The sequence below is a fragment of the Cucurbita moschata genome, unplaced genomic scaffold, assembly GCF_002738365.1.
Source record: "Cucurbita moschata cultivar Rifu unplaced genomic scaffold, Cmos_1.0 Cmo_Scf00008, whole genome shotgun sequence".
In the NCBI taxonomy this organism is placed as follows: Eukaryota; Viridiplantae; Streptophyta; class Magnoliopsida; order Cucurbitales; family Cucurbitaceae; genus Cucurbita; species Cucurbita moschata.
The window spans coordinates 5,335,242-5,349,651 of record NW_019268524.1 but is presented as its reverse complement, the minus strand read 5'-3'; the positions used below and the strand labels follow the sequence as shown (position 1 = coordinate 5,349,651).

The following is a 14,410-nucleotide window of genomic DNA, read 5'->3' as shown; positions in this document are numbered from 1 at the left end:
GTCTTTGGTTTGGATCAGATCCTTAGTCCAACCATTCCCTTGTCTCTTAGGCTCGTTAGCTAATTCCCAACAATTTGGGTGCTCGGGCTTCTCTGTCGATCTTAGGGTGGTTTGGCCAATAACTTTTATCTAATGATTTTGTTAATGCTTACTATAAATTTCTAACTCGTATGTAAGATTCTCTCTCTATCAAATACAACATGTTTACTAAACTCTTTGCCGGTCTGAATTAGCACACATCCCGATGGTCGAGAATACTTGTTGTCCCTAGCCGTGTGTGAAGGAAGTACCATACATTCAACCCTGGCCGAAAAAGAAAAGAGCCTGAAGCCATGTAAAGTTTATGAAAGATAGGTCCCACTAGGTCCCACTCATGTTTTGAGTGTGTTTGCATATCTAACCCCAACAGTGGGGTGACTTATTAAGTACTTCATAAAATACTCAAACCACGTGTTACCTAAATTATTCAGCTAAAGGCAAGGCTCCCATGCACGATTGATGGTGGATGCTACGAAGACCATGGAAGTTGATATGAAGGCATTGTAGGGCCGCAGATGTTTTCATTGGGTTTTATTTTAAACGATGAACATTTGCATTTGAGCTTCTAGTTTTGGTTGTTGAATGATTTTCGAGATTATGTTAAACTTTGTGTTTTAAACTATTTATGTAAAACCATGTTATTTTAAAGTTACTTAATATGAACTTTCGCATTATGACTTATGCATGCAAGAATGACTCATGACTTATACTTAATACGAATTATAAAATTGCTTAATTAAATTATGTATGTAATAGAGGTTAATTTATAAAGTATGATATAATGTACCTGTTTTAAATGTTAGCATGACTCATGATGTGGCAAGATTAAATATGATATGACATGTAGTATGTGATAACTAAGTTAATGCTATGATTGTATGTATGTGTGGCTTGCATAATTATAAATGTTTATAGCACCTAATAGTTAAGTACGTGACTTAGTAGTTACGTGCTTTGTATAGATATGCCACTTAGAACTCAAGGAAGAGGTATTAGGAGACGATCCCACTTAGGAGTAGAGAAAGAGGTGGAAGAAGACATAGTTGGGGATACGAGGATTCTGTAGATTAGCCTGTCCCACCACCAGTGGTACCTTAGATCACATCAAACCCTACTGCTGCTTGGGTAGACGCATTGCAAGTTGTGATACAAAACTTGACTGCTAATCAGCAATCAAATGCTTCTACATCGACCATGGAAGCTAGGTACTTGCGTGATTTCAAGAGGGGTGACCCTCGAACCTTTAAGGGAACATCTGACGATCCAACTATGTCACAAATGTGGTTGAGATCCATTGAAACTGTATTTGTGTTGACCAACTGCCCTGAAGACCAGAAGGTGGAGTGTGCAACATTTTATACGGCATGACGATGCAGAGCTATGGTGACGGTATTCAAGGGTGCTTTCACTGAAGAATATTACCTAGAGGACGTAATTCCGCAAACATCAGGAATTCACCCAATTGAGTCAGAAAAGGCGTTCTATTACCACTTACGCCAGGAAGTTTTCTTAACTGAAACGTTTTACCTCAAAGTTGGTGAACACAGACTACAGAACAGCATGGCGGTTTGTGCTGGGGTTAGACACGAAAATTCGCGACACTGTTGAAGCGATAGCGCCTACCACCTACGCTGCCACCCTGAGAGTAGCTAAGGCCATGGAGGGACCTAATAGTTCTCGTGAACCCCCTTCATTGTCTCTGAGACAGAAGCAATGCTATGACGACCATAATGATTCGTCCTTTATTGTCTCTGAGACAAAAGCAACGCCATATCCAGATTGACCGTAATGATTTGTCTTCTTCACAGCCATAGAAATGATCAGAGAACACCGTGATTTTAGGCGTGGACAGCAGGGAAGTGAAAACAGGCCCAAGTGTAAGGAGTGTGGTAAGAATCATTGGGGTAAGTGTTTGGCTTGCTCTAGAGCCTGTTTTTTATGTGGCCGAAGGAAGGTCACTTGGTTAAGGACTGTCCTAAAGGTCGCACCAATGATACCGAAAGTTAGCATAGGCAAGCACATAGTGAATAACCCTAGTTAAAACCTTCCTCCAGCAACGATACTGGAAACCCTGATGCAGCGGTAACAAGTACACTATCTATTCTTGGTCACCTTGCTTTCACATTGTTTGACTCGAGATCTACGCATTCTTTTATTTCTACTGTTTTTGTTAGTCAATCAAAATTTGTGTTAGAACCTTTGTTGCATGAATTCTTAGTACGCATCCCGACAGGGGTGGATATGATTGTTATTTATACGATAAAAGATGGTCATGTATTAGTATCCGGAGTTAAATTAGAAATAGATTTAATGGTAGTTGACAAAACTGTATAGGATGTAATTTTGGAAATGGATTGGTTAGCAAAAAAAAAAAAAAAAAAATTATGCTAGCATAGATTGTTACATGAAAGAATTGGTGTTTACACTACCATTCAATACCAGATTCAAACGTGTCTGGGTACTATGCCAAAGGTGATATCAACGATGAAAGCGAAAAATTGGTCCAGCACGGAGCGTGGGCAATACTAGCCAAGGCAATGGAAACTCATTCACAACTGGCAATGTAGATAGGGAAGCTTATTCTTTCTTGATATCCACAACGCTGGCTAGTATTGCCCACGTCCCGTGCTGGACCAGCTTCTTTGCTTTCATTACCTTTGTTATAGTACCCAGACTCGTACCCTTGAATTTGAATCTGGTATTGGATGGTGGCGTAACACTACTTATTTCTTGTAACAAGCTATGCTAGCTAACCAATCCATTTCCAAAATTACATATAGAGTCATATCACTACCATTAAATCAATCTCTAATCTCTAATTTAACCCTGATACTAATACACGACCATCTTTTATCCTATAAGCAACAATCATATCCACCCTACTGGGGTGCCTATTGAAAATTCATGCAAGAAAGGTTCTAACACAAATTTTGCTTAGAAATAAAAGAATACATAGATCCCGAGTCAAACAATGTCAAAGTAAAGTGACCAAGAACAGATAGAATACCTGTCACCGCTACGTCAGGGTTTCCAGTATCCTTGCTAGTAGAGGCATAAGCCCTTGTTGGAGGACGATTTTGATTGGGGCTATCCGCTATGCGCAATGACCTATGCTGATTTCCGATATCATTAGTGCGACCTCAAATTGCTGGAGGACGGTTTTGCTGGAGGACAGTGCTGGAGGACGGTTTTGATTGGGGCTATCCTTCCCACATCGAAAACAGGCTCTAGAGCGAGCTAAACAATGACCTAATGATTCTTACCACACTCCTTACACTTGGATTTGTTGTCTAACATGTTTTCAATTCCCTGCTGTCCATGCCTGAAATCACGGTGCTATCTTTCAAGTCGTTTTTGTGGCTGTGAAGAAGATGAATCATTACGGTCAGTTTGGTCATGGTGTCGCTTCTGTCCCATTGATGATGAAGCACAAGAACTATCACGTCCCCCCATGGTCTTAGCTGCTCTAAGGGTGGCAGCGTAGGTGGTAGGCGTTATCGCCTTAACAGTGTTGCGAATCTTCGTGTCTAACCCCAGCACAAACCGTTGTGCTGTTGTGTAGTATGTGTTCACCAACTTCGAGGCAAAACGTTTCAGTCTAGAAAACTCCCTGGCGTAAGTGGTAACATAACGCCCCCTTTGACTCAACTGGGTGAACTATTGTTGTTTGCAGAGTTGGACGTCCTCTGGGTAATATTCTCAGTAAAAGCATCCTTCAATTCTGCCCACGAGATTACACCCTCAAGTCTAATAATCTCCCAAGTGGACTGTCACCACAGCTCTATATCATCACGTAACATAAATGTTGCACACTCCACCTTTTGATCTCCAAGGCAATTGGTCAACCCAAATATAGTTTCAATGGATCGCAGCCACATTTGTGCCACAGTTGGATCGTCAGATGTTCCCTTAAAGGCTTGAGGGTCACCCCTGTTGAAATCACGCAAGCACCTAGCTTCCATGGTCAATGTAGAAGCATTTGATTGTTGATTAGCCGTCAGGTTTTGTAGCGTCTACCAAAGCAGCTATAGGTTCTAGTGCGGCCTAAGGTACCACTGGTGGTGGGAAAAGCTGATCTACAGAATCCTCGCATCCCCAACTACATCCTTTTCCACCTCGTCCTCGCGTCCCCTGATACCTCCTCCTCGAGTTCTAGGTGGCATATCTATACAAAGCATATAACTACTCAGTCACATACTTATCTATCAGGTTCTATAAACATTTACAATAATGCAAGTCACTGATACATATACATGCAATCACAGTAATAACATAGTCATCATATAGTACATGTCTTATCATATTTAATATTGTCATGTCATAAGTCATGCTAACATTTAAAACATGTACATTATATCATACCTTATAAAATACAAATTAACCTCTATTACATACATCATTTAACTAAGCAATTTTTAAATCTTAAAAAGGCATACCTGACGGTGACGGTGCATTTACTGACCATGGAAGTAATACTAGTAATAAATAATTTTGGTGAGTAATTAATTTACCGTACCTAACTTGTTATTAACAAGTTTTATTACTTATCTTTTTAGTATATTTTAAGTTTTATTCCTAGTAGGTTATTTATTGGTCTTTGACGTGGGTCGGGTCCTCGGTCCAACCATTCTCTTGTCTATTAAGCTCGTTAGCTAATTCCCAACAACCTTGGGTGCTAAGGCTTCCACAAAGAATACTCATTATCCCTAACTTAGCACACAGCGCGTCGGTCAGGGATTCCACAAAGATTAGTAGACTAAGAATACTCATACACTTCATTCCAAACTCATAAGCATAAACTAGAAACAGACATCATATATACTAATCATGAATTCCTAACATGCTCACATCCGATGCATCCTTTCTCTCGTAATTCCCTCTTAATACGGTAATTTCGTCACAATTCCTCCTAATACTTCAGTCAACTCTTCCGCCTCCGCCTCCACCTCCACCGCCACCTAAACGAGCTCAATTCCACGTGGGTTTGCTTTCTTCTTCTTTTCCCTGATATTTATTTGTTATTTTTCCATAACCAGAATACTACACGTCAAGTGATCTAAAAGGAAAAATCAGTGAGGAACTGATGGAAGGATTTTTGGTTGGATATGACAAGGTTCATTCTCACTTATAGCAATTTACAGATACTACCGTATTAATCTGTGGGACGAGGGAGACTATGTTGCGGCTAACCTTTCAATGTTCTGATACTCAATTGTTGTAGTGGAATGTCACAACAAAAAATGGTTTGATGCCTAGTTGTTGTAGCAAAGGCGGAAGCAAGATTGACCGTACTCACACACCCACAAACAGAATTTAAACAAAGAGACAAAGAGATTTATGTGGATGTAGGGAATTTCTTCTTTTCGAACAACGTAAATCTATCTATCTCTTTGTTTAAATTCTGTTTGTGGACGTGTGAGTGCAGTCGATTGTTTCCAGTTTCGCTGCAACAATTGATATCAAACCACTTTGGTTGTGGCATTCCTGTAGCATTTAGGCTCACAACAGACTATACTGAAACTATTAAAAAAACAATTAGAATTCCTAATATTCTTCCGAGATGATTCCAAAGAACAATAAAACGACTCACCAATATTTCAACAAAACCAACATAGTGATCGAATTAACACAATAACAACAGTAAATTTCAGGATCCCAAGTTCATACATCACAAATCCAAAAGCAGCATCAGGAAAAAGAAATTAACTTACCTCTTCAGTGATCTTAACTGCGACTCGATCATTCATACTTCCACCTGGATTCAAAAACTCGCACTTCTCAAGAATCTGAAATCCGAAGTGAAGTAACAAACGCAAAACAATAAAACTCGATACAGGACGCAAGCAGTTCAAACGAGCAACAAATTTCACGAACTAAAACCCCATTTAAACCTATAAATTTTTACTCAATTGCTTATATTAACATTAAGACTCAGAAATTATATTTTTACCCTTTGCAAAAATGAAATTACATTTTAACCTCGACTGAAATTGGGCTAAGCCCATTGGTAAACAATGGCCCAAAGGCTCGAGAACAAAATGTCGTCCGGTTATCAAATGAGACAGAGAAATGAAAAGCGAAATAAATTGAAAACAATTGTCAGAAGTGGGATTTGAACCCACGCCCTCTCTCGAAGACCAGAACTTGAGTCTGGCGCCTTAGATTGTCAGAAGTGGGATTTGAACCCACGCCCTCTCTCGAAGACCAGAACTTGAGTCTGGCGCCTTAGACCACTCGGCCATCCTGACATTTACACGCCCTCTCTCGAAGACCAGAACTTGAGTCTGGCGCCTTAGACCACTCGGCCATCCTGACATTTATGTTTAATTATTTACAAAAATATTAGAGGTCAAATGAGATAGAAAAATGAAAAGGAAATAAATAAAAAGAGTGTTGTCAGAAGTGGGATTTGAACACACGCCCTCTCTCGAAGACCAGAACTTGAGTCTGGCGCCTTATGTTGTCAGAAGTGGGATTTGAACACACGCCCTCTCTCGAAGACCAGAACTTGAGTCTGGCGCCTTAGACCACTCGGCCATCCTGACATTTATGTTTAATTATTTACAAAAATATTAGAGGTCAAATAAGATAGAAAAATGAAAAGGAAATAAATAAAAAATGTTGTCAGAAGTGGGATTTGAACCCACGCCCTCTCTCGAAGACCAGAACTTGAGTCTGGCTCCTTAGACCACTCGGCCATCCTGACGTTTATGTTTAATTATTTACAAAAATATTAGAGGTCAAATGAGATAGAAAAATGAAAAGGAAATAAATAAAAAGTGTTGTCAGAAGTGGGATTTGAACCCACGCCCTCTCTCGAAGACCAGAACTTGAGTCTGGCGCCTTAGACCACTCGGCCATCCTGACATTTATGTTTAATTATTTACAAAAATATTAGAGGTCAAATGAGATAGAAAAATGAAAAGGAAATAAATAAAAAGAGTGTTGTCAGAAGTGGGATTTGAACACACGCCCTCTCTCGAAGACCAGAACTTGAGTCTGGCGCCTTAGACCACTCGGCCATCCTGACATTTATGTTTAATTATTTACAAAAATATTAGAGGTCAAATGAGATAGAAAAATGAAAAGGAAATAAATAAAAAGTGTTGTCAGAAGTGGGATTTGAACCCACGCCCTCTCTCGAAGACCAGAACTTGAGTCTGGCGCCTTAGACCACTCGGCCATCCTGACATTTTTGTATTATTCCTTACACAAAATTAATGTCTTCTGTATTTTAGTCCTTCAAGTTTTAAGATATAAATATTAATTTTATGAAAATGTCAAAGAAAAATTAAAACAAAAAAAATTATGATAAATATTTGTACGCCTTTTTAAATAAAAAATACTTTTTATTATGTTATATATATTTTTGTAGCTAATTTTTTAAAAAAAATTCATCGATTATATATATATATATGAAGGCCAATTAATTATTAACTATTACATTAATATTTGAACAAGTTGATAAAAAACATGAAAAGGAATGAAGAAGAAAAAAGCTTAGAAAAAAAAATTAGATTATCAAAACCTAATTTACATAACTCGTGCAAAATACAAAGCTAAACTTTCTAGATGTCGAACCAATGCATTATTATTTTAGCTTAATTTTGTGGCAAACTTGATTTTTGTGATGAGATTAGATGGATTAGAGAATTTGTTAACTTCCACAAGATTGAATCATCGACTTTTAAGACTATATTTTATTTGAGCTAGACTTTTAAGATGATAATTAATGTTTTATTTGAGATATGTTTAAATTGATAACTTAATGAAAATTAAAGAGGGTTTTAAGCGTTTATAATGAAAATTGATAGTAAATTAATTTTTTTTTCCCATAAAATATAATCAAAATTTTAGACTGAAAAATATTTTAAAATATTTAATTTAAAAATAAAAATTGGTAAATTCTAAATCAAAATATTGTTTTCATTACGATTATTTGACCAAATAATTAAAGCATAGTATTTACTTTTCTAATATTTTTGTTGACACATTCGTCACTTTTTTTATATTTATTCATGTGAAAGATAATTTAACTAATAGTGTATTATATGGAGATATGACTATTCATCAAATCTTTATATCCGAGTCATATGTAATTAATGTTATTGTTAACCTTTATGGGTTGTTTTTCTAACTTGTTTTACATTAATGGGGAGGAGGAGGGTGTGAGAGAGGCCTACTAACCATTTGAGTTTGAGTTGGTTTTCTTACTTACAAGTACAATTATAACAGTTGATATGTGATATTCGCAATTAAGAAACTAGACAAATTCAATGTTAATCGAGATCGAAGAACATATGCTCTATTTGAGAGAAGTCCCAAATAGTGTTTGATATTTGAAATCTCTCATTAATGAGATTGTCACCAAAGCCAAAAAGATTGACATGGTGGCTAGTCACCTAGAGGGCATGACTGTCTAAAAGTTGATGTTGAGGGTTGAGACGTTAGAAGCCAAAGTCACACGACGTGGTGGCTTCGAGCGTGGGGATAGTTCGACTAGGCTTTATTACCTAAATAGAGGAGCGTGTCAAATGTTTAGACAACTCTCAAAAAGGAGCCTAAACTCTTCTATTGAGTTCGAATTCTAAAGATCCAGAGAACTTTACCTTCTATAATTCATCAAATTCCAGAGACATTTTCTATAATTAGCCTACGTTCATCTGTCACATCAACCTATAATTTATCAAATTTTAAAACATTTCAGTAACAAGAAGTGGATACCTTAACCAAAAACATAAGGACGATATCCGATCTCAAAAGAATATTGAATGATTTGCAAGCAGAGCTGCTGTTCACATTCCTCCCAGATTCCTGGAAAACAAGAAACAGCAAGACAAACAACACAGCAACATGTCAAAAACAACCTTAACTCTTGTCATATAAAAGGAAGGCCACCAGCATATCCTCTCTGGTTTAAGACGATTGAGCAAGTGTTAAATCAGATATGGACAGCGTTCCTGACTGATCAACATCAAGCTTCTCAAATTCCTTCAGCACAGGTGCAATGTCATCTTCTGTGATTTTCCCCATCTCTTTCAGCTTGTGGATCACAAATTCTGCAGCCCTGTGGAGGATTAAGAACGAAACAATATGTGAATTCCACAAACTTGCTTGTGGTCTTCTCAGAAATCAATTGAGGAATGTTATGTGATGAAAAGAACAGATTACGACTTACCCGACGACCCTGTCGTTATCGAGATCCGCAGCCTCAAGATCCAAGTTTGTCACCTTTTTACTCAGAACCCACTTCACCAGAGACTTCTGCCTTCTTTCAGTGTTTAGCTCAGCAATGTAGAGGAAAAACTGAGCCAGTGTGATGGTACTTATCAAGATCCAGAAAATGGCGAAGATGCGCCCCGACTTAGTCGAGAAGCTTTTGTCTCCATAGCCTAATGTAGTGATGGTAGAACATACACAATAAAAGGCATCAATGAAACCCAACTTCTCAATGTTAACAAGAAAGACAGTCCCAGAAATGATGAACAAAATAAGCAAGAGAAACACCACTATACACTTGTTTCTGGCTTTATCAGTATCAATTTCTTTTGTCATGTCACAATGGCCGTTTTGGTGCGCATTCAATGTCTTAAATAGCAAGATTTCCTGCTTCTCTACCAAATAATCGGCTGCACTGCTTAGTATTAGGCCAACGAGGGCCATTCCCGAGAAGACAAAAGCGCAAGCTAGTAGTTTTGTTGAAGGACTGCTTGGGACAAGATCTCCATATCCAACGGTTGTCATTGTCACAATAGTGAAATAAATGGCATCAACTATTCCGTTTGTTTTTTCCCCTTTGATTTGGTACCTGACAAGATAAAAACATAGAGTTCCTATACCCATGTATAGTATTAAAACTAAGGCTACTCTTCTTAAACTCGGACCAAGATTTCCAAAAATTAATCCTGAACGTGGAACTGGACAAGTGTCTGCGCCGGCGCCTGTGCCTGTGCCTGTGCCGGTGGTCTCTGATTGAGGTGAATCCGCATGAGGAGCACTCTTAGTGCGCCTCAATCGTCTTTTGCTACTGGGAATATCTAATATTCTTGTTCCAATAGTATTAGACGACGTTGGTAACAGCGGCTCTATCACTTCTTTGCTGGCCATTAAAGATAATTCAACAAACTACCAATGTCAAGAACCTGCATAACCACAAGAATTTCAAAGCCATGTTACTCAGTTTAGTGATGTGTAGATTCATAGATAAAATCATATTCTTCGGCATTAAAGTTGTGAGATCCCACAATGGGGAGGAGAACGAAGCATTTTTTAAAAGGGTGTGGAAACCTCTCTCTAGCAGACGCATTTTAAAAACCTTGAGGGAAAGTTCGAAAGGAAAAGCCTAAAGAGGACAATATTTGCTAGCAGTGGGGTTTGACGGTTACAAAAGTTCTGCCTTAATAGAAAACTTGGAAGTGTCATGATTCAGTGAAAAATATGAACAGCACAGTTTGGAGGTTCTACATGAATTAAAGAGACAAAAGACCAACTTTACAAACGGCTTCCTTTTTCATATAGCTTCCATTTTCACTATTGCATTCAACCTAAAACTTTTGATTCATCATCTGCCTCAAACTTTAACATAAAACCTCTTCAAAATAGAAGAATCCAATTCCAGGTTCATCCTAAAATATTAACAAAGAAGACTTGAGGTCAAATTCTTGTGTTCTGAAATTGAGATGCAGAATTAATCGATCAATAAACATTATAACACAACAAAAAGTAAGGGTTGAAATATGGATACTGAAAATTTTCGCCCAATTTCCTTGCCAGGGAATAGAATCTTCTATACTCGACGTATTATCTCAATCAATATAGCTTATTACGATCATAAAATTTATACCCATCAACGTCTTAAGAATTGTAGATAATCGAACAAACGAATCACTTTAGTTGGTCTAAAATCAAGTTCAACCTAGGAAAATGGTTCAGTCGATTCCAATTCCAGAATTAACTTCAGTGCTAAGTTCAGTTGAAGCTTCAAGTACAATATGCCTTTTTCTACGATAGTGATATCATGCATCGAATTAACAAGCCTAACAACTTCCAAAATTGAAAACATTATATATAGCATCCGAGTCAAATCTATTCGGGAATCACGTTAGGAAGAGGAACAGTTTGACGATTATAAACATATATATAGATCTCTTCCAAAGTACGAATTTCAACCATCATCCACTGTTTCCACGATCTATAAAGAAACTGTCTCCCACAGAACACCAATCATTAACAACAAAGGCTCCACAAACGACATTATCAAATAGCGAAATAAGGAATCCACAGAACACGGAAACTTCATAAGCTAGAAACTTAATAAATATGCCGTAGAAGAGATCTATACAAAGTACAACAAAATGAAAACGGAGATCTCAAAACAGACTTCACTAAGCGAATACGCGAAATTAAGGCAAGATCTGATTAGAAATTTGAACATGAGAAGAACGGAAGCTTACAGTGAATGGCGTTGAGTTACGATCGGATAAGCATTCGATTTGGAGAAGATTTGAGGTCGAGATGTTCAAGTTGACGTAAATAATTCGATTTGCAGGCGCTTTCGCTTTCGATTTCGTAATCGTTGATTGAAAATCTTACTGGCCGGAGCTATTTTTTCTTTTCCCTGAACTCTGTTGAAGAAATTGCCCAGAGTAGTTACAGTTACTTAATCCACCCCCAATTGGAAGCGTGAGAATTTTTTTTTTATTAGTTAAATCCGCTTATATATAAATAAGTAAATATATATCAGAAGATAATATTAAAAAAAATTAAATATTTAAAACACGATGCCATACTATTAAAATTTTAATTTTAAAAATTATGCTAATAAAATTTTATATTACATGAGAAATTATATTATTGGTGTCTCTGATAGCCGGAAATATATATTTAACTATTTTATATAAATTTAAATATATATTTTTATTTAATGGGTCTAATATATATTAATTATTTTAATATTTAATATAATAAATACCATAAATATATTTTTTCTATTTAATATATATAATAAATTAAATATTAATTTTAATATTTCTTTGTACTAGTCTGCGGATACAAAATTAATTAATTAAATTATTTAATTAATCAATTTTTATTGATTAACTATAGGTCATTCTACTATGGATTATCGAACAAGTTGCATCTGTTATATAATCATTACAAGTAAGTGAATCATTTATGAGTTGTTTGTAATTATAAGATCAAAATTTGTTTTATCTCTATACTTACATATTAGTCCGGAAATCAGCACAAAAGAAAATAATTGTATTATTTATTATAGGTGGGAAGAAGTAAATTCTGACTCTGTAAAATTTAAATATTCTCAATTATTAAATTAAAAAAATTATTAAAATTAATTTATTTAAGATAATTCTTAAAATTGATTGATAAATAAACTTAAATACCTAAATTTTAGGCATATTATTTATTTTAATAATTTTACTTGATAAAGATAATGTAGGAACCATTAATTATCTAAAATTTAATTATGTAATAAAATTATTAGAAATAATTTCAGAATCAAACAAAAATATTATTTAATTGGTACAATTCGGATAGCATTCATTAAATACGGTTATTTATTTGTCAGATATTTTATTTTTGATTATTTTATTCTTAGGTTTTCTAAATAAAATTTCAAACTAAACGACTCAGCTATATTTATTTGTAAGAAACAAGAAGGTTTTTGAGACGTCTTAATCATTTACAGATTAGTTCATTCGAACACGCCCTAAATAACTATCATGTTGGTATACAAAACTACGAGACAATTGTGGCCAAATTGGAGATCTTGATTTGTTCTATGAATTTAAGTAACACGTCATATTATATCAGGAGTATTAATTGTATTGGTTCATTTACATCAAATAGAGTCTTGCATTTATGCTTAAGACTAAGTGACTCGAGCTCAATATAAAAATGTACACAAACATATTTTATCAGAATCTTTTCCTCCGAATAATTATTGTAGGGTTCAATATCATTCAATCACACATGTGTCGTTTTTACCCTCCAATTGAATTATACAGCACAAAATTCTATTTCACATTTTTACCCTCCGTCTTTTTTTTATTTAATTTATGGGTAAATATTTAAAATTTTAATTTTCTAATTTAAGTTTATATTTTAACTAGTTAAATTATTAAATTGTTAACTAAAAATATTAAAAATTAAAAATTATATTTAAAAACACCAGAATAAATAAAAATATATACTTATTCTTTTGTAAAATATTAAAAATTAAAAATTAAGAAGTTTTGGTGGGACACTTTAAACTTTTTTATTTTTATTATTTTGAATCAATTTTTGTTTCCTTTTCTTTTCCAAAAAGTTTTTGTTGTTTGTTGTTTGTTAGATGGAGAGAGATCCAATTTTTCAATTATTCCCACTCAAGGATAAAATGGTCATTTATCAAGTCTCCGTCAATTTCTTCGAATTTTGGTCTTCCGACCGTACTCCTCAGGCAGAATGTTTCACGTGTTAACTAGGCCCCTGATCCGTGTAGACAGCTCACATACCGCTTTAATGGGCAAACATCTCAATCTTTAAAGTATACTACAGTCCAGATGTCAAATTGATTCGTGAGAGTTCGAAAATTTCAAAATGAAGAAGATAATTATAAGGTCAAAATCAAAATTTCTCTTATGAACGGGGTAATATTTTTATTTTTATTTTTTTAAAAATTAATTATAAAAAAAAAAAAAAGTAATTTTTATTTAGGAGAAGTGGTGGTTATTATTAACATAAGCTTTCGAAGTTATTATTATGAGAAGTTTGAGCATTTGGGGAGAGGGAACTAACTACTCATCATGGGAAAATGCTTACATCTAAAGTTTTTTTTTTGCCAACCACTATTGTCTCTCTTCTCTCAAAATCATTATTTAATTTCGATGTGACTTACCCGACAAACGACCTCAAATCTTCTAACAATATAAAAAACGAAAAGGGTCTCGAGCTCTCGAGTATGTTCCTCATTATTACTCATTATCAAACAGGTACCTCAACAGTGAACGAAAAGACTCCTCCCATTACCTACCTTATCTAGTATCATGTTGATTCCCTACGTTAGTCTCGGTTTCTTGTCCTAATTAACCCACCTCAAAAATCTATACATCTGAATGGTTGTCGTTTGAATTATAGTCTTTGCCCTTCTTAAAGGGTAATCTCGACTCACCACAAAACCCTAAAGTGGGTAGTTAGGAAGTAATTAAACAAATTAGGGTTAATCTCTCACTAATTTCGCTCTAATCTGAAAGGGTATTTTGGTAAAATCACTGATCCACGAAAAGGGTCTCTATAAAAACCAAGCTACCTTCTTGGGTTTCTCTCAAAACATAAACTTTCCTCAAAATTCTCAAAAAAAAAAAAAAAAAAA

The 14,410-nt window shown here is 35.4% G+C and overlaps 1 protein-coding gene, 1 long non-coding RNA gene and 6 other non-coding genes across 8 annotated transcripts; all 8 read right to left on the bottom strand.

Annotated features, from left to right (window-relative positions):
- Window positions 1-4,654: 4,654 nt before the first annotated feature.
- On the bottom strand, window positions 4,655-5,921 carry LOC111445847. The gene is made up of 2 exons (XR_002710929.1): window positions 5,751-5,921; window positions 4,655-5,043 (listed from the first exon to the last, which is right to left on the bottom strand). It is a non-coding gene; the product is annotated as an uncharacterized LOC111445847 (long non-coding RNA).
- A 282-nt stretch (window positions 5,922-6,203) lies between these two features.
- On the bottom strand, window positions 6,204-6,287 carry TRNAL-CAA. Its single transcript has one exon. It is a non-coding gene; the product is annotated as a tRNA-Leu (tRNA).
- Window positions 6,288-6,500: 213 nt separating this feature from the next.
- On the bottom strand, window positions 6,501-6,584 carry TRNAL-CAA. Its single transcript has one exon. It is a non-coding gene; the product is annotated as a tRNA-Leu (tRNA).
- A 77-nt stretch (window positions 6,585-6,661) lies between these two features.
- On the bottom strand, window positions 6,662-6,745 carry TRNAL-CAA. Its single transcript has one exon. It is a non-coding gene; the product is annotated as a tRNA-Leu (tRNA).
- A 77-nt stretch (window positions 6,746-6,822) lies between these two features.
- On the bottom strand, window positions 6,823-6,906 carry TRNAL-CAA. Its single transcript has one exon. It is a non-coding gene; the product is annotated as a tRNA-Leu (tRNA).
- Window positions 6,907-6,985: 79 nt separating this feature from the next.
- On the bottom strand, window positions 6,986-7,069 carry TRNAL-CAA. The gene has a single exon. It is a non-coding gene; the product is annotated as a tRNA-Leu (tRNA).
- A 77-nt stretch (window positions 7,070-7,146) lies between these two features.
- TRNAL-CAA lies at window positions 7,147-7,230 on the bottom strand. The gene has a single exon. It is a non-coding gene; the product is annotated as a tRNA-Leu (tRNA).
- A 1,531-nt stretch (window positions 7,231-8,761) lies between these two features.
- On the bottom strand, window positions 8,762-11,702 carry LOC111445754 (two-pore potassium channel 1-like). Its single transcript, XM_023084217.1, has 3 exons — window positions 11,493-11,702; window positions 9,218-10,181; window positions 8,762-9,106 (listed from the first exon to the last, which is right to left on the bottom strand). The coding sequence occupies exons 2-3, from the start codon at window positions 10,144-10,146 to the stop codon at window positions 8,956-8,958; spliced, it is 1,080 nt and encodes a 359-aa protein (XP_022939985.1). The 5' UTR covers window positions 10,147-10,181; window positions 11,493-11,702; the 3' UTR covers window positions 8,762-8,955.
- Window positions 11,703-14,410: the final 2,708 nt, after the last annotated feature.